This window comes from Gobio gobio (assembly GCF_949357685.1).
Source record: "Gobio gobio genome assembly, chromosome: 25".
Lineage (NCBI taxonomy): Eukaryota > Metazoa > Chordata > Actinopteri > Cypriniformes > Gobionidae > Gobio > Gobio gobio.
In genome coordinates, this window is record NC_137121.1 from 22,859,788 (window position 1) to 22,880,344 (window position 20,557).

The 20,557-nt window shown below is 35.8% G+C and overlaps 1 protein-coding gene across 1 annotated transcript; it reads left to right on the forward strand.

Annotated features, from left to right (window-relative positions):
• The first annotated feature begins 279 nt into the window (after window positions 1–279).
• usp3 (ubiquitin specific peptidase 3) lies at window positions 280–16,044 on the forward strand. The gene is made up of 15 exons (XM_079809065.1): window positions 280–630; window positions 4,302–4,362; window positions 4,611–4,754; window positions 4,882–4,965; window positions 5,064–5,145; window positions 5,949–6,031; window positions 7,124–7,237; window positions 9,965–10,078; window positions 10,628–10,774; window positions 12,944–13,050; window positions 13,135–13,218; window positions 13,302–13,420; window positions 13,507–13,620; window positions 14,884–14,951; window positions 15,126–16,044. Exons 1-15 carry the CDS (start codon window positions 540–542, stop codon window positions 15,289–15,291), a joined length of 1,578 nt encoding a protein of 525 aa, XP_079665191.1. The 5' UTR covers window positions 280–539; the 3' UTR covers window positions 15,292–16,044.
• The last annotated feature ends 4,513 nt before the right edge of the window (window positions 16,045–20,557 follow it).

Sequence of the window (20,557 nt, forward strand, 5' to 3'; positions counted from 1 at the left end):
AATTTAAGTGTGCTTTATTGGCATGGCAAAAACTGTACATCTATTTTGCCAAAACAAATGTAGCTAAGCTGCGTTCAAAATGTGTGCAATGTACAATAACATTAGTGCAAATTCTTCTCAGTATTTATCACTGCTCTCCCTATGAATGTTACGTGGCCCTGGTGCAGAATTGAATCATGCCTTTTCTCGATTAACACACGCTTGTGTGTATACATCCCATCAAAGTAAAAGTAAAGTTTGAAGATTGTCAAGTACGCTCCCCATTTAGACTGTAATTTTGCTGTCTAGGTAGGGAGCCCAGTGGGTTTTGAGACAGCCCGAGTGTGTGGATGCATGTCGGCTCTCTTAAACCATAACAACGCACTTACTAGCAGAGCAACGTCAACTGCCAACACATCTATACGTCTAGGAATCTACCTACTGCTTCTCAAAAACACATTGTGTGGCTTTTAAACATACACGTTTAGAGCTTAAACAGAAATCGTGCTGAAGAGGACAGGCTGGGTTAGCTAGTGCTGTAGCTACTAGCTCACAGGCTCATGGAGTGCCCTCATCTCAACTCCAGTGTCTGTATGACGGTGGACCCGAGCCGCTTCCCCAACGGTTCCCCTTCCTCATGGTGCTGTTCTGGTGAGTTAAATGCGGATACCAATGAATATTCACTAATAATCACTAACAATTAAACCTGTTTCCTGTGAAATAGCTCGAGCTAGCCGAGCCGGCTAGTGCTTCATTGCTCCCACAGCAGCTCGCGCTAGGAGACTTTTGTGTGTTTTGTAAAAACTAATATAACTGAAAACTGAGGAAACCGTAATCGTAAAATATAGTAACATGATGTGAAATGATAATATTTCGCAATTGTACGCATTTAAAACCCCAAACTAAATAGTTAAGCTTCACACAGCACTAAAACTTGCTAAGCGCAAAGCTTATTGTTCTGTGAACACATTTCACATTTTTTGTTTTCAAATATGAAACGGTTCTCACATTTACTTTCGCGAAGGAAATGTTTGTGCTTCAGAAGGTTGACTTTTTAATCTGCGATTGGCTCTCAATTAACGTTAGTCATTTTCTTTATGTCGAGCTGTTGATTTAATATAACAGGCCTTCTGATTTACAGTAAATGATTAATTTATGATCTTTATATGCAATATTGTGAGGAAAATATAAAACAGGCTAGATATGCACACCTTGCTAACAAAATAAACCGGAAATAACGTCTGCAAACGTTTTTGCAACACTAGTGTAATGCATTCATGGCCTTAAATGAATGCTTAAATGTGTGAAAGGATCAAAAAACTGAAATCTAGAGGATCTACATTTTATACTTTTTCAATCTTCTCACCTTCGTTTTGGATTTGGTCAGTTGCTGTATGTAGGAAAGTATTGGGCCTAAATGTGGCATCTGAAAGTAAGTTATTGTAAATGGTAATTATTGGCTTAGTGTGGGACCCGCTCTTTTAAGGGCCAGTTTGCTGAAAAATGTTCCCGAGGACATTTCGAGGAAGCCATTAAAGGTTGGAGAGACTTTTACAGTAACCCATTAAGTCTTACGGCAACAAACTTGTGGAAAGAAAAGAAGTGCGGGATCTATTTTTTTCACCAAATCATAGTTTTTTAGACCAAATAAAAATGTAAAAATGGGTGTATTCGAACAATTATTTCTGGGGGTGCATTCATGGATATCAAATTTTTGCAGATAATTGTTTTTATATCATGGCCAATATTATAAATATTTTTGAAAGAAGTCTCTTCTGCTCAGCAAGGCTGCATTTATTGGATCAAAAATATAGTAAAACAGTATTAAATATTATAATATATTATTATAATTAATAGAAATCATTATAATATGCTGATTTAATGAAGAAACACATTTTCTTATCATTACCAGACAACGTTTGTAACATTTAAATGTATTTACCGTCACTTTTAATCATTTTAACGTATCCTTGCTGAACAAAAGTGTTAATTTCTTTCTTTTTGATGCCACATTTTTCAATGCTAAGTGCATTTGGCAAAAATTGAGTTTTTCGACATGGATAAATATCATTGCAGAAACATTTACTTGTTTAAGATGTTTTGTAGTGAATATAAAAACTAGAAAATGGCAATGCCGTATAAAATGTGTTAATTTAAATGTAGCCATATTGTGTACATAGCCTAATGTATTTTATTATTTATATACATGCATATATTGTGTAGATATAGTATTAAAAAACCCTTTTCAGGTGACTGATTATAAATATTTATTGTCGTGCCTGTTTTTGAACGCCATTCACCCTAATATTTAGAATGAATAAAATATAAGTTTAATACCAAAATAGCATCACCAATATATCATGCATCCCTAATTGAATTGAACATTGAAGTAGAAAGACTGAAATAGTATCTTAGAAAAATCTTTTTTTTTTACTGTGTATTTTTGGTTGCAAGGCCAGAGGCGAGATGAATTGTCATGTTAGATTACACTGAAAACACATGAACATTTAGGGCGTGACGCCAGAGGCCCTTTAGCACACCCACGGGACATGAGAAATGCCCCATATCTCTTTTTTAACACATTTCACACGTCTTTTCAGAGACCCTCTCACTAATACTACTAAAACATGCTTTAATATTAATTTAAAATGATCAAATTAGTAAAAACAAAGCTGTGAACTCCCTTAAATACCATATAATTAATGTTGCTCTACATTGTGGGAGATTCTTTGGAAAAATCATACAAATTGTACCTGCTTAGGTGACATTGTTCCCGACTTTGTTAAAATGTCGCTTCTTTTGTGTGAAGCACATTAAATAAAGCATGTTACAATAGCACAGCATTGCTGCTTTCTTAATCAGCGCACAGCAGGTACGAGGAGACGCACGGGGTCTATTGACTTTTTCCACATTTGTTGGGTCGTGCACAGACCAGCATTCACCAGAATCGACCGTTCCTTAGCAACGGCTAATTCAGATGCTTGTTGTGCACTCAGAAGGGAAGGTGATCAAGGCAATTAGAACAAAGCTCTCTCTCTCTCTCTCTCTCTCTCTCTCTCTCTCTCTCTCTCTCTCTCTCTCTCTCCCAGCAGGCCACAGCTAGAGATTACTTTCACATGAGGTTAACATGCCACCTCAGCTCTTCACAGTGCAAAAGTGCTTCTTCTTATTATTATTATACACTAGGTTTCATGTTTTTGTTGTGGGTCTGGATGTATTATACAGCTTACATTCTTATTATAAGTTACATTCTGGGAAAATAAAAAAGTTATTGGAGGGAAAAATAATGAAGGAAACATTATAAAACGTAAAGTAAAAAATACAAATATTATACAAATGCAGAAAATATTTAGAAACATAGAAAAAAATATTACACTGTGTGTTTATTTATTTATTTTTATTTTGTATTAAGTCTAAGAGAAGAATGTGTATGTCTAAATATTATACAAATTACACGCATATTATACACATACAGAAAATATTCAGAAATGTAGAAAACATATATATATATATATATATATATATATATATATATATATATATATATATATATATATATATATATATATATACATATATACATATATACATATATACATATATACATATATACATATATATATATATATATACATATATACATATATACATATATACATATATACATATATACATATATACATATATATATATATATATATATATATATATATATATATATATATATATATATATATATATATATATATATATACATATATACATACATACATACATACATTTTAATTGTTATAATTTGTTTTATTATTATTGTATTATTATTTTGTAATATTAGGCCCAAGAGAAGAATGTGTATGTAAAATATGCCTTGTGGGAAAATTAATAATATTTTTAATAATAATACAATTATATTCATAATAATTGAACTTGCAGAATATTTGACAATGCATTATATATAATATAAAGCCCAAGAGAAGCTGAAAATTCACATGTAAAAAAGTATTAAAAAAATGAAAAGAAAAGAAATATCGGCTGTTACTCCTATATTTAGATTTTTTTTTTTATGTGTGGGAGCTGGATAAAATATGTTTTGGGAGAAAATGAATCAATTAATATTTTTTTTATATAAAACAATTATACAAATTTTGCAAAGTAAAACTACATTATACAAATAATATTACTATAATATTATACAAATAGAGGAATATTAAGCTCAATTTTTTTAAAGGTGTTCAAAATAAGAAAAAAATGGTTTTATACATTTCTAAAATGCCATTGTTCATGGATGTATTTTGAATTTTTTTTTTTTTTTTTTTTTGTAGTTTGCCGGTCAAACAAAAGCCCATGGGTTTGTCTGACGTGCTTGAACGTGCATTGCGGAAGGTGAGTGCTTAAATTGATATTTTTAATCTGTATGGTTTCATTTATGATTTACAGTAAATATTACATTCAGATGTAAAGCTATAGTTCCTTGATTTAGTATTAATATTGTGAAGAATTATATTTAAGCTGTATTGAAATATTCAAATTATTTTAGTAATTAAATTAAATTAAAATCAATCAAATTTTAATTATTAATACATGAAATTTCACACATATTAAAATGTCTTTGCATCTGTTTGCTGTGGCAGGTATGTTAACGGCCATGCCAAAAAGCATTTTGAGGAGATTCAGGCTCCAGGTGGCGGTCAAAGGAAGCCAGAGAGAGAAAAGTTGAGCGAGAAGAGTCAGCCGCACTCTGTGTGTATGGACTGCAACAGTTTTAGCACATTCTGGTTGGTTTCCTTCCACAAATACTTTAAAATGGACATTAATAAGATGAATGTTTTTCAAGGGACAGTTATACAATATTATTCATTGAGCTTTGTTTGTGTTAATCTTTCACATTGTTTTCTTCTGCAGTTACAGATGTGACGAATTTGTGGTGAACGACACAAAACTAGGGCATGTGCAGAGGGTCAGAGAACATCTTCAGAGTCTGGAAAAGTAAGACTGATGCTTGTCGAAGTGCATCCATTCAACAACCATCGTCACATGAATACATTGTTGATGTTATTGTCAAACTATTTATTCTCTTTGTTCAGCTCTGTGTCTAATACCGACAGACAGAGGAAGAGAAAACTGTCAGACAGTTCTTCTCCTGACAGCAAGCTGAAGAAAGACAGTGTAAGTTCAATTGGATTCTAGATATGCGTGTAAAAGGGCCCAGTGTGCTGAGAAATGGTTCCGAAAAACACAATGCGACCATCTACATATCTAACCAAATATTTAATTTAATGATTTCTGGAAGGTAAAAAATTCTTATGATTCCCCACTGCAATATGTTGTCATGTTGTAGCCTATTAATATTTGAAGTTTAATATTTTGCTTATTTTATTAAGCCTAACAAGGAGCTTTAACATTTTTAAATGGTTCGAAAAATTATTATAAATAAAAAATGATTATCATTATTATATATATATATTATTTTCTATTATATATGTTATGTATTAATTAATTATAAACATTTTAAGCCTAAAAAACTATTTTACATGTATAGGCCTAGCATAGAATTTAAAAAATGCTTTGGGGAAAAACATTCATAAAAAATAAAAAAAATTAAATGTTTATATGAATATAATGTATAATGTACGCAATAGTTTAATAAAATACTATTCTAAATACTAATACTATATTGCCAAACATTTTGGGATGCCTATATATATATATATATATATATATATATATATATGTGTATGTATGTATGTATGTATATGTGTTATTTTTATTAATTATATTTTATTATATCAAAAATCTCTCTCTAAATAGATAAAAATACATAAATGTACATTTCATAGAAATCTCTGGTGATGCCACTGTTAAGAAATACTAGGATTTTTGCTTTGTAAATGTAATTTGTGGTATTTATGTATGCATCACTTGTCAAATTTGTGCTGGCTCCATAATTTTTCTGAAATGTCCCCACACAGGACGGCACTCTAGCACATTGTGCCACGGGCCTCCGCAACCTGGGCAACACCTGCTTCATGAACGCCATTCTCCAGTCCCTGAGGTAAGAGCAACCCTCACGACCCCGAGCCAAGGGCAGCCGGTGATGTGTATCCTGGCAGGGTGTGTGTGGCCCGGCTGGAGGAGGTTGACTGGCTCCCTGCTCTCTGCTGGCGGAGAACAGTGTCTCTGTGGCCAGTGAGCTGGCTGGAGTACAGCTTGATGGGCAGCCAGGTGACGGATTAGGCCGTCTTCCTGCTCGCCGCAGCCAACCTTACACTGGCCGGGCTGAAGGCTAAACCGCAGCGAGTAGCTCATGCCAAATATCATATAAACCGTTAGGCCTGTGTTGTCATGAACTAGTGAGGGGAAGCATTAATTTCACTGCAGTTACACTACCAATCAAAAGGTTGAAATCAGTATTTTTTTATTTAATTAATAATTTTACTCAGCAGGGACACATTACAATGATCAAAAGTGACAGTTAAGATTATACATTTATAAAAAAAAAAAACTATATTTCAAATAAATGCTGGTCTTTTGAACTTTATATAATCTTGGAAAACATGTATCATGGTTTCCACCAAAATATCAAGCAGCACAGCTATTTTCAACGTTGATCATAATAAAAAATCATATAAGAATGATTTCTGAAGGATTGTGTAATACTGAAGACTGGAGTAACGGTGCTGAAAATTCAGCTTTGCATCACAGGAATAAATTACATTTGAAAATGTAATAAAATAGAAAACAGGTATTTTAAATTGTAATAATATCTCACAATATTACTGTTTTTATTGTATTTCTGACCCCAAACTTTTTGATGGTAGTGTATGTGCTTTTGCTTTCAGATTTGTCATGGTCAACTATGTTACAAATATGTAATGGGTCTTTTTTTATTTCTGAGCTGTCATTAGTTTTAAGGCCTGAATGAGGTCTAAATCTACCTTTAAAAATAAAAAACCTTTCCATTTGCGCACTTTTGCTGATCATAATCCATGGAAAAGGAAGCTTTTGCAAGGTTTCAGAGGATTCTGGCATATTGTCGATGTTTAGTTTGCATTTGGAAAGATATACTAAAAAGTCATAAGGATTTTTAGTTATGCTAGAGTCAGATCTGTTTAGTTAAACGCTGGTTTTTGTTTCCTGTCTCCAGTAACATCCAGGTGTTCAGCTGTTATTTCAAGGAGCTGCCCTCCGTGGCCTTACGAAGCGGAAAAACGGCAGGAAGGAGAATGTACCACACCAGAAGTCAGGGGGACAGCAGTGTGTAAGGTCCTCTCCACTGAATGGCAAAGAGGGGGATTTGAATGGTGTCCTTTATTTTAAAGAAAATAGTCAGAACACACTTTTCCTAGTGTAAGCTTTTAAAGTATTGCATACGTAAGGGATAATCCATGGCTAGCTGTGCATTCAATTATTTAAATGATTTTAATGCACAATGTGGAGGCAAAGAACCATCTGATGTGAAGCGAAGTGCATTCAAATGGTTTAATGCACAGCTAGCCGTGGATTATCCCTCTTATACCATGATCATTTGCCAGCATTAACAGCGTAAGGCTGTTGTTGATGTTTGCAGTACAATATTTGACCTGAAGGGTCAGTGCCCGGTTGCATAAAGCACCTTAAGTTTTTCCCTCAAGTATGATACTCCTTACCTAAGAGAATAACTTAAGGGTGTTGCATATAATCTCTTAAACGGTTCTCTTAGGTAAGGGATACATTTAAGTGTTTCATGACAGCGATCCTAGATTCATTTTATAAAAGTCTTGTTGCCATAGATACGCGAAACACACCAAACGTGAATAGAGCGTCAAATTCGCGTCTAGTTTGACGCTTGAATGCATTCGCGAGATGGACATGCATAAAAAGCAAGCGTTTGAAGTGAAATTGACGCACGTCCTTTTGCGCTTTTCACAGTGGTTGTGTGTGGCCGCGAAATTGAAAAATACTACTGTTATTGTGTCATGAAATGTAGTTTTAAGAGTTGTTCAGTCGAGAATGTAGTTGTTTAAAGCTCAAATCTGTGGTTTATTTGTAAAGATAGCGCCTATTTAAAAATGTTGTGAGATCCCGGCGATCACCGGGAGCTTGCACTCATGTAACCCGCCTGGAACAGCCTTACCTCGGCTAGTCCTCCTGACTTTTGCCGCTGGTAAATGAGAAATGTGTAAATTCACAATCTATAGCTTTGCTTCTATTATATGAAACATATAAGTTAAAAGACATTAATGACTTGTTATAACGTCAAACGACTTCTTTAACTATGTGAGTTTTTCTTCATCTCATTCAGAAATGTACGTATGACTGCAAGTGTTCAGTGTCACAGTGGTTGCGCTGTGTGACGATCAAATCGGTATTCTTGCAACAATTTTTCATCGCTAAGATGGTCCAAAGGGTTCTCCCTATCCCTAAAAATTCTTCTTGGCACATAATGATCTTCAGCTGGTTCCATAAATAGTTTTTGTCCGCTTTACTCTTAAGGTTACGATTTCCAAACCTTAAGTTATACTTAGGGAAATGACCGTTAAGGGGTTTTATGCAACACTTAACGCTTTTTAAGGGATTACTTAAGTGAAAAAACAGCATTTTATGTGTTTATGACGTTTCACTTAAAGAAACCCTTAAGTAACACTTAAGGGTTTTTTTCTGCAACACCCTTAGGTTTAAGGGAAACATAAGGGCAAACTTAAGGGAAAATTACACTTAAGGTGCTTTATGCAACCGGGCACAGATCTAGCATTCTGCCCACTTTGAATCAGACACAGAGATAAAGTAGTGCGCAAGATTGCATTTATTTGAATGAATGAATTATAGCATTAACTTGAACTCGATTGAGAGAGAGAGCCATACGAGTTCCATTTTGATCTAAATGTCTATGGAATATATATATATATATATATATATATATATATATATATATATATATATATATATATATATATATATATATATATATATATCCACCGATCAGGCATAACATTATGACCTAAAATTGTGTTGGTCCTCCTCTTGCTGCCAAAACAGCCCTATGCAGCCCCATACGCAACAAACTGCGATGCATTGTGTATTCTGACACTTTCACCTTTCTATCAGAACCAGCCTTAACTTCTTGAGCAATTTCAGCTACAGTAGCTTGTCTGTTTGATCGGACCACGTGCATCAATGAGCCTTGGCCGCCCATGACCCTGTCGCCGGTTCACCACTGTTCCTTCCTTGGACCACATTTGATAGATACTGACCACTGCAGACCGGGAACAGCCCACAAAAGCTGCAGTTTTGACCCAGTCGTCCAGTAGTCGTCTAGCCATCACCATTTGGCCCCTTGTCAAACTTGCTCAAATCCTTACGCTTGCCCATTTTTCCTGCTTCTAACACATTAACTTTGAGGACAAAATGTTAATTTGCTGCCTAATATATCCCACCCACTAACAGGTGCCGTGATGAAGAGATAATCAGTGTTATTCACTTCACCTCATAATGTAATGCTTGATCGGTGTATATAAATAATCAAATATAGTATAATAAATTATTATTATAATCATTTATAATTATTATTGTATAAATTAATTAATTTATTATATATATCACACTATATAAAACTATAAATAAAAAAAATCTGAATTTCATATATATATATAATTTTTTTTTTTTTTTTTTTTTTTTTTTTTTTAATTTTGGTGTCTTGGTCTCAGCAGCCAAAAATTCAGCTTACAAAACACAATGTGGTTGATCCAATCCATGTTTATCCTCAATACAACCTGTATTTAATATAGTCTGGGTAATTTTTTTGTTACTTTGTGTAGTTTGTTTATGGTTGTCGAGGATGAGGGCAGCCCATTTATTTTGACATCCTAAACACACAATTATATGTTGAGATGCATTGTTTTTATTTGCATTAATCATAGTTTGCTATTTGCCACCCCAGAACAGGCCTGACGTATCAGTTCCTGTAATGTCTGCTAAAATGCCTGTGTTTTTCTGCTCTGTTGTGCAGATCTCTGGTTGAGGAGTTCAGGAAAACACTCTGTTCACTTTGGCAGGGGAGTCAGACTGCCTTCAGCCCAGACGCCCTCTTTTATGTCATCTGGAAAATAATGCCAAGTTTCAGGTATCATAAAATCACACAATTTATTTCAGTTTTTCCATGGATTTTTTTCATCCTGAGCTTTTATAAGATATGCTACAAGTTGTACCAAAATGCTACATTTTACATCATTCAAGCACCCTGAAGAATAATTTGTCTTCATCCATTTTTGCTAGTGGTCAACCGTTATGGATTTTTTTTGATGGCTTCTCATAAATTATTTGTAATAACATTGCGTAATATAAGTGACCCAAAATATTAAACAAGTAAAAATGTGTCCAAGTTCTTGATTGTGAATAACCAATATGCCGTCAGACCAAATTTCAGTTTTTCTAAACTAATGCCTAAGTGGCTGTTTGATTATTGGTTAACATTATCCAATAGCCTGCATGGCCTCAGTGATGTCATCGGAAAAAAAGGTTTTTTTTTTCTTTGTTAATTTTGAAATAAAGTTTACAGTCAAACTATTTTTGTCTTTGAAGTAATATGCGCTAATGAATCTTCAAAAAATGCCAAGAAAATCTTTAAGAAAGTAAGTGGGATCAATGTTGACGTTAATCTGATGTTTTTCAGGGGTTACCAGCAACAGGACGCTCACGAGTTCCTGCGTTACCTGCTGGATCATCTTCACAGAGAGATGCAGGGAAGCAAGAACGGGTCGCCCAGTCCCGCCCTGACCCCGGACCGACCCAAACATGCCTCCGAGAGCAAATGCTGCATGTACGATACCCCTCTGAACACATATTTGTAATTTCAATGGACAAACAGGTCCAAAACTTAAGCTGCCTTTCCACTATCTCCGCCATTTTTATGTGATTCTCACGTTTTGTCCCATAGTGACAGTTTCACAGAACTTTCGATTTGGTCATAAAGCTACTATTAACCGCTGCTTATTCACCATGTTAAAATAAATTATGTGAATGAATAATTTAAATGAATGTATGAATATATCCACACAAAACAAATGACGCCCAATTTTATTAACAGAATTATTCATAGCTGGCAATTTTCAGAAATGGTGTTTAAAGAAAAAATGTTTTGTGGAAAAATACTGGTCCTTCTCCCCCGTGCTCATAGTGTTGATTACGATACATCGCATTTGGTTAGGCAGTCGCATACAGTCTAGCCACAGTTATTTCAACACATCCAAAGCTCAAATCGGATCTGAAATTTCCGCATATATAACCGGTCCTACTCGATCTGCTCCAAGCGGGATTTAAACCAGGGTCTCCAGCATGGGAGCCGGACGTGTAAACAAGTAGCCGTTAGTGTGCCTCTTAAGTCCAGGGGAGTCAGGTTTACGCGCACAACTCTTACTGGCCTACGTCCATTACACTCGCGCCCCTAAACCTCACTCCCATCCGGGTCACGGCACCGAATATAACCGGTCCTACTCGACCCGCTCCGAGTGGGATTCGAACCAGGGTCATTGGCGTGGGAGGCGGACACGCTAAAAAGGATGCTAAAGACTGCAGCCGCTGTTGCGCAGCTTGAGGACCAGGGAGTGAAGTTTACACGCACAACTCTTGCTGGCCTACATCTGTTTCACTCACCCCCCTAAACCTCACTCCCATCCAAGTCAACAGCACCAAATGTAACCGGTTGTACTTAGGATGCTAAAGACTGCAGCCGCTAGCGTCAGTCGCTTTACACACACAGCTCTTATTGGCCTACATCCGTTACACATATAGTCAGAACTCCACAAAGCTCCCATACTACTCAACATCAAAAATGAATGACTTCCGGTCTGTCACTTGTCGGAAATTGTGGAAAGGCAGGTTGAGCAAGAATTTTATATATTGGACTACTCAAACAAATGCAGCGTTTTTTGAAAACGCCACAGTAGCAGAAAGTCTTTAAATTGCATAAAAAAAAAAAAAATTGCACAACTTCTCTTCAGTGAACTACATTTTTCCTAGTCAAAGCGGTACACAGATGGTTCGGGGCAAATTTCTAATTCGAGGTATGTCTATCTCAGCAGGCGGCCCCTCGTTCCATATCTCCCCTGCTAGTTTAGTGAGTTTGTGGGCAGCAGTGATAAAGATAACTCTTTACGGCACACAGAGGGAAGTCTCTTTCGTATACAGAGACGGCTGTTCCCACACTGGCCTGCTGGTAAAGGCAGAGCCACCCTGTTGTGTTTGTATTAATAGCTGCAGACAAGTGAGGAAGCCCCTAGCCAAAGGCTGTGAGGGTGACCTGAGTGGATTTGCCAGGGTTATTGAAAAGGAAGTGCAGTGTTGTGTCGTGCTCACTGGATTGTGCGGAACAAAATGGCAGGTTAATCCTGCTGCCAATAGACAGACTAGATGTGCTTTCATAAGGGCCGGATTCTGTTGAACACTTGGGAAATGGTACTCATGTTGGTTTATTTAAAGGGGACCTATTATTCCCCTGTTCAAAGTCTTTGGGGTCTACTAGAATAGGTTTTCATGCTTGAAAACATAATTTTTCACAAATTTGACATTGTTGCAGCACCTCTCTTCCCAGTCTGTCAGTAACGCTCTGTTTAGTTTGCGTTTCTATGAAGCCCCTCCTTCTGAAAAGCGCAATGTGCTCTGATTGGTCGGCTGGACCAGTGTGTTGTGATAAGTCAACCGCTTTGAGTGTGTTTTGGAAATGTCACGCCCCTTATCATAACCACACTAATTTCAACACACTACTAACACACAATTTAAACAGGCCTCGCCTTTTTTTGCGTATACGTTGGGTGGGAGTTATTTAAATAAGGAATATTGTGACGTGTTCTTTCCCGGAAGAAAACTTAAGACTACAATCAAGGCGTTTCAGGGAGTTCAGAAACAGTGCGCACTGATATAGACAATAATTCCCTTTAGAGTGATAATAGGATCCCTTTAATAATGCAAAGTGGTTTTGCTTTTCTGCCAGAAATGGGACCTCCACTATTGTTACATCTGTGTTTGGTGGCGTCCTACAGAATGAGGTGTACTGCTTGATATGTGGCACGGAGTCTCGAAAATTTGACCCATTCCTAGGTGAGTTGTCAATCTGGTCCATCAGCTCTAAAAGCTTTGTCTGCCTTTGTTGCCATGGTTACGCTAAATCTTGCTCTCCTCCAGATCTCTCATTGGACATTCCCAGCCAGTTCAGAATCAAGACCAAGACAAAAGACCAAGAGCCGGGGCCAACGTGCACTTTGAAAGGTAAGAGATGTTATTTGAAACCTATTAAGTTGAGTTCATTTTGTTCTCCGGTGACACTAAGAGCATCTCTCTGCCGGCTACAGATTGCCTTTATAGTTTCACAGACCTCGAGGAACTCGATGAAACTGAGCTCTACATGTGTCACAAGTGCAAAAAGCGACAAAAGTCCACCAAGAAATTCTGGGTCCAGAAACTGCCCAAGGTGATGGAAGTATAGAAATATCTACGCTTTAAATATCATGTTTCACGTAGTTTGCAACGGCTGTATGATGTGTTGTCCATGTGCAGGTGCTTTGTTTGCATCTGAAGAGGTTCCACTGGACAGCGTTTCTGAGGAATAAGATTGACACCTATGTAGAGTTTCCCATGCGTGGCCTTGACATGAAAAGCTACTTGTTAGAGGTGAGAGCAAACCATTTAATTCTCTTAATTCTGTCAAATTAGTTTTTACCTATAACTGAAGACGATGTGTTTCTTTGTAATTTCTGCAAATATTTTTTATATGTAAATGTAATTTATGTTTAATTCATTTAAAATTATTATCTATCATTATAATAGTATAAAGGGGTATGTATATTTTTTGTATTATACTATTACTTATAATAATATTTAATTACTTCTTATGTTATCTAATCTTAAAGGATACACTTATTATAATTTATATATAACTTCATTATACTATTACTTTATTTATGAAGTAATTAAATAGTATTATATTTTTGTTGTCTAATACTGAAGAATACAATTATTATAGCATAATAAATTGTATATATATATATATGTATATATATATATATATATATGTGTGTATGTATATATGTATGTATGTATATATATATGTATGTATGTGTGTGTGTGTATATATAGACATCAAATATATTGCTATCAAATATTAATTATAATATGTATACTGTTTATTCTGTTATATATATATATATATTTAATTAATTAAACATGTATTTATATGCATAGTATAATAATAAAGTAGCATTCATATTACTCTGCTACATATAAATTGATTAATTATTCATTTAAGATAATTTAATAATTATTCATATTTTAATGTAAATAAGTAATTTGACTTTTTAATTGATATGATTATAATATCACATTAATATCATATAAATAATTATATAAATAGTAATTATAGTAATTATTTATCCAAGTATACTTATTTACAAAAATTAATAATACATGTCATTTTTAATTAAATTCCTATATCAAATAAATACACAATATTAAAAAGAATCGACATCAAATATATTACTATTAAATATGAATTATATGTATACTGTTTATTTTGTTATCTTTAATATTTAAATAAGCATAAGTAGTAATAATAAATAATTATTTATATATATATATATATATATATATATATATATATATATATATATATATATATATATATATATATATATATATATATATATATATATAATATTAAACATGTATTTATATGCATAGTATAATAATAAAGTAGCATTCATACATCCTACATATAAATTGATAAGATAATTTTATAATAATTAATATTTTAATGTAAATAAGTAATTTGACCTTTTAATTGATATGATTATAATATTACAATAATATCATATAATTATATGACTATGTTGTTATAGAAAATATAAAATTTTATAACAATGATGTAATTATTCTCAGCCTGAAAACAGCTTGCCTGAGAGATGCCTGTATGATCTTGCTGCAGTGGTGGTGCATCATGGATCTGGGTAAGTAAAGGCTTGTAGTGTATAGCTCATTTACCAGCCTGACCGCCTGTTTCATTGTCATCCACTAGGGGGGGATGTTATATCAATAGCTGTTTCCTGTTATATCAATCACACTCTGGACAGATAATCAGATCACACATATATACAATATTCCATCTCCTTTCTCTCCCGCAGGATCGGCTCAGGACATTACACGGCATACGGGCGTCATGAGGGCCAATGGTACCACTTCAACGACAGCACGGTCACTTTGGTCAGTGAGGAGGCTGTGCTGAAAGCCAAGGCCTACATTCTGTTCTACACAGAGCACAGTGATCAAGAGAGTCAACCCAAGCTTTAAGACCCACTCCAGATCAGTCATTGGACCTTCATACGCGTGCCGTCATCCGTCTCTCATGTCTTATGCTATCCAGTTATGTTTTCTCCGTCACAGAACCTCAGTATAAACCGAATTGCTGCTTACGTTTTGACTTGATGACTTGTGTTTAATAGACTGTCCCAGTTTTTTTTGTTTTCATACGCCACCAGTGTGAAATGAGATTCCAAAGGCAATTCTTCAGGGGGGATTTTTGTCTGCTGAAAAAAAAATGGACTGTAGAAACAAAATGCTTTACAATTGATTTTTTTCCTAACTGAGTGTTTGTCCGTCGGCTGAAATGATGACAGCTGTCACGTTTCCGTGTCAGACGCTGACGTCTCCTACTCACGCCAACGTTCTGCTCGCTGCTCCAGGAAAATTTATTTCTGTTCAGCTCGGAAATTCATTCTTGTCCTCTGAGCCTGCTGTTCATTTGATCTAGGCTGGCGTTTGAGGTATTTCCGAACCAAAACTTGAAATGTATGATTTTATGTAACAAAACGAGATGTCATTTGTACCACCAAGCAGTAGTTGACTCACAGCTATCACCTCACTAATGTGAAAATGTCTTTTGAAAAGAAGGGTCCAGTAGCTCACGCGTTTCATTTCCTTTACGCTTGAAAATGTCTGACCTGATGTACAGTTTCTGTCCTTTTAGTATTAAAGGGATGCAAATTGTGCAAAAGTTGATTTGTGCTTTTGTTATATTCTCATAATTAAAACACGTACAATGTATTATTGTATTCACTCGTTCATTTTGAATCGACCAACTAAAGTTCATTTTGTTTTTAGGTTCTATATAGGATCAGGTAAAACTGAAATCCAGTGATTCATTCTTCCTCACAACCTTGCTAACATGATTGTGTTTCCAGTAGTTGTGCAAAATGAACCAATCAGAGTAGCTTGCCAAATAGAGAAAGTGCTTGCTTGCGCATCAGATGGTCCGTGGGTGTGCAGACTTATGCTGAGACTAGCTTTGCCCCACTTCCATATCAGTCATTGCAGATAGGGTAAAAAATTAATAGATCTGTTAATCAAAAAAAATCCTGAAGGAAGTAAAACTAAAAAGGTGCCATATTTTGTCAATACAATGTCTTTACAGTGTAGTCAATTCAACAACATGTTTAGGTACGTGAGTTTAAAACTTTTTAATATTTAAATGTATAATAAAAGATAATATATATTAGATAATAAAATATTTGGTTATATACACACAAACATAAACATTAAATTTTTTATGTTTTTGAAAGAAGTCACTTATGCTCATCAAGCCTGCATTTATTTGATCAAAAATACAGAAAAACAGTAATGTGGAATATTACAATTTAAAATGTTTTTCTATTTTAATATACTTTAAAATATAATTTATTTCTGTAATGCAAAGCTGAATTTTCAGCATCATTACGCCAGTCTTCAGTGTCACATGATCCTTCAGAAACCATTTTAATATGCTGACTTATCATTGTTGGAAATAGTTGTGCTGCTTATTTTTTATCACCTGTGATTCTTTGATGAATAAAAAGGGGAAAAAAAGGAAAAAAGAACAGCATTTATTTAAAATAAAAATCGTTTGTAACAATATACGCTACCGTTCAAAAGTTTGGGGTCAGTCATTTTAGTTCTTTCATTTATTGTGAAGGAAATTAATAATTTTATTCAGCAAGGATGTGTTAAATTTAACAAAATAATAATAATAATCAGTATAGAGTTATATTTTGAATTTTTAACTTTTTATTAATCAATGAATCTGTTGAAAATTCAGCTTTGCTTCACAGAAATAAATTATATTTAGAAGTATAGAAAATCATTATTTTTAAATTGTAATATTTCACAATATTACTGTTTTTCTGATCAAATAAATGCAGGCTCTTGATGAGCATTTCTATTTTAAAAAAATAGTAACGTTCCCAAACTTTTGACCGGTATACACTATCCAGTGATCTCAATGATAACCTGGGCGTGTGTAACCAGGAATGAAAAGCATTTGAGACTTTTCTAGTTTAGTTAACTAGGGTGTATTTTGTATACAATAGGACGTGCTATTGCTCAATGTGAATCTGATCGCATAGGGTTGAATGATTCTAGTACGCACTGTTCTCAAACACGGGTGTGTGTTCAGAGTGGCACAACGTGCACGTTTGCTTGTATTTCCTCTGTCCTGCCCATGTAATTGCTCTCTCTTCAACCTCGCTTTAAATATAGTGACAAGTACAAGTAGCCTACAACAGTTCTCTATAATCTCTTTTTCTTCTTCAAAAGACTACTTACAGTGTCAACCACTGTGAAATGTAAATGCTGAATGGTTTTTAATGACGTAAAGCGCTCCAAAACAACAGCGTATGAGGGTGTTCATTGTTCCCATTGTGAGTATTTCTTTTCCTTCCCCCTCACTCCTATCAATTGTTGCCGCCCACACGCACGAGCTCCCGGGGGCAGAGCAAACACCGGGACTCCCCACACGCCACGTGCAAGCGGGGTAGCGGCAGGTGAGGAGGAACAGCTGCTCACAAGTGGCTGTCTGTCTGAACGCTGTCATCATACTTTAGAGAGGACAACAAAGTTCGTCCCTCTCTCTCTCTCTCTCTCTCTCTCTCTCTCTCTCTCTCTCTCTCTCTCTCTCTCTCTCTCTCTCTCTCTCTCTCTCTCTCTCTCTCTCTCTCTCTCTCTCTCTCTCTCTCTCTCTCTCTCTCTCTCTCTCTCTCTCTCTCTCTCTCTCTCTCTCTCTCTCTCTGTGTTAGGTCACAGCTGCTAATAAGATCACGTTGTGTTATCAAGTGCCACTGCGTCAGTCCTAGCATGTCATGGTGACTCATTGAGAATGACTCAAACTTTACAGGGTGAAATCGCACTTTACTCGGAAAAAGATTCGCCAGGTCCTCTGTGATTCATGATATCAGGTGGTATTGGCAAATGCCATATCAAGTGTAGATATTGTGTAACGTTAGAGTAATTCCAGTAAGGGGGCAGGAATGCTAGCCTAGCTAATTTGGAAGTACACTTTGTTCGGTGGTGGGCACAAAACGTGCAGAACTGCAGCTCACACTGTACTTTCTCTTTACTTTGACACATTGCCAAAAACGAATGCCTTTCTTTTTTTTCCTGAACACTGTTTGTTTGAGGGTTCTGACTAGCCTGACACAGCAGTCTTGGCTCAACTGAGGGTGTGAGTTTGGGGCGTGCTATCTGTAACTTTTCAAAAAAACTTAAGAGTGTGATTTGGTGGGGCTTGGGGACACTCTCTGCATCATCATTTGAATGGGGTATTTATTTTCTTGTCTATTTATTTTCGACATTTAAGTCCACATGTCATGAAAACAAGAAACTCTGCTTCTAACCACAGGTCGAGAGCAGTCATTCCAACCACTCAACTTTGCGATGCTGTTTGCGAACGTTCGTTGGAACTATGTTTCGGGAAACACCGACTCATTTTAACTACGCTTATAACGATGGAACTTGCGACCATAGTTAGCTAATGACGCTTTCCGGGAACACACCCCTGATCGTTACAGGCTCGTTCTCGTCAGAACCCAAAATGGATTGTAGCTTTCAGTCGCGCTACTCCGTATTTATTTGCACATTTAACAGTCCTTCCAGAAAAATGCAGCTTTTTTTGTGATTGTTGAGGGCAAAAATCCTTGATTATGCGGCACGTTTTCTTAAAAATTGCGATGGAAAATGCGGGATTTTAATGCGATAAAATTACGGGAACTTGCAAAAACTGCGGTTTGATGAAAAAGAGAAAAAAAGCACTACATCACAGAAAGTGCTGGGAATATTTAAGTTCTCATCTTGTTTTATTGAAGACCTTAATAAACACATGGCAATTTACAAAACATTGAGTCAAACAAGTTCTGTAGCTTTACAAAAAGAATATGCTACAACTTCTGAAAAAATGAAAAAATAACTTCCTGTTTTACAGAGGTAGCCATACAAAACAGACATTTGAGTGCTTCCAATGCACAAAGTGCAATCTCTTAAAGTAAAGGGTTAGTTCACCCAAAAATGAAGATATTTTAGTTGAAATCCGATGGCTCAGAAAGGCCTCCATTAGCACAATGTACTTTACACTCTCAAGACCCATAAAAGGTACTAAAGACGTTGTTACAAAGTCCATCTCACTACAGTGGTTCTACAATTACTTTATAAAGCAACGAGAATAGTTTTTATGTTAAAACCTAAATAACGACTTATATAGTGATGACCGATTTAAAAAAACAGCATCATGAAGCTTCGAAGCGTTATGAATCAGCGAGTCGATTCATGATTCGGAGCGCGTGTCAAACTGCTGAAATACATGACTTTGGCGATCCAAACCTCTGAATCCACTCACTGATTCATAACACTTCGAAGCTTCATGATGCTGTTTTTTGAAATCGGTCAACACACCGGGAAACTGCTTTGCGCGGTCTTTTGCTGTTATTTTTGTTGGCAAATGGGAATTTGTGTGCTTCATCATGGTTTCACCGATATCTATGGTTTCACCAGGGGGTTTGCAGCTTTTCGACGTTGACGTCGGGTAATTGCGTCACTTCAAAACGTTCCCATGGCAATAGGGGGAAATGGCGGCTCTTGTGTGAAGTAAACAAACATTTTTCAACTTTCTGCTGATATATATGACTTTTTTGCAACGAAAATGCGGAGATTACGAAATCATGCTAGCCCCGCATATTTTGCACACGGAAATAGGCAATTTACGCTGCGAAAGTGCGGCGTATTTGAAAAAATGCGGCCCCCGCATAAATATGCGGACTTTGGATGATTATGCATTAGATCATGCGATTGCATAATCACGTTTTTCTGGAGGGACTGATTTAACTTGAACCACCTCACCGAAAGCATAACTAATCGATCACGAGTGGCTCAACAGGTAGATCTATAGATAAACTCATCTTTCAGGCATTTGACCGACCGGGTTGACACTTCAGCGTGAGAAATTGTGGGTGTGGCGTGTGAGCGTGTGAAACCAATCAAATGCGTATGTCTCGCGGACAATGCGTGAGAGTTGGCAGCTCTATGTTTGGCTGTCCAATGGCAGATGACAAGGCTCGCCATCATTTTTGCCATTTCATTTGGTGCCGCAAAATTACTTCATCTCTAATATTGTAAGAAATATATTCAGATTTAGTCAAGTATGTTCAAACATTTGACTGAAGAATTTTTAAGCGAGGCGACTTACATACACTCAAATTCTGGAAATTCGTGGACAAATTGCCAGAGAGCCTTTTGCAAGATGGAAACGGAATGCACT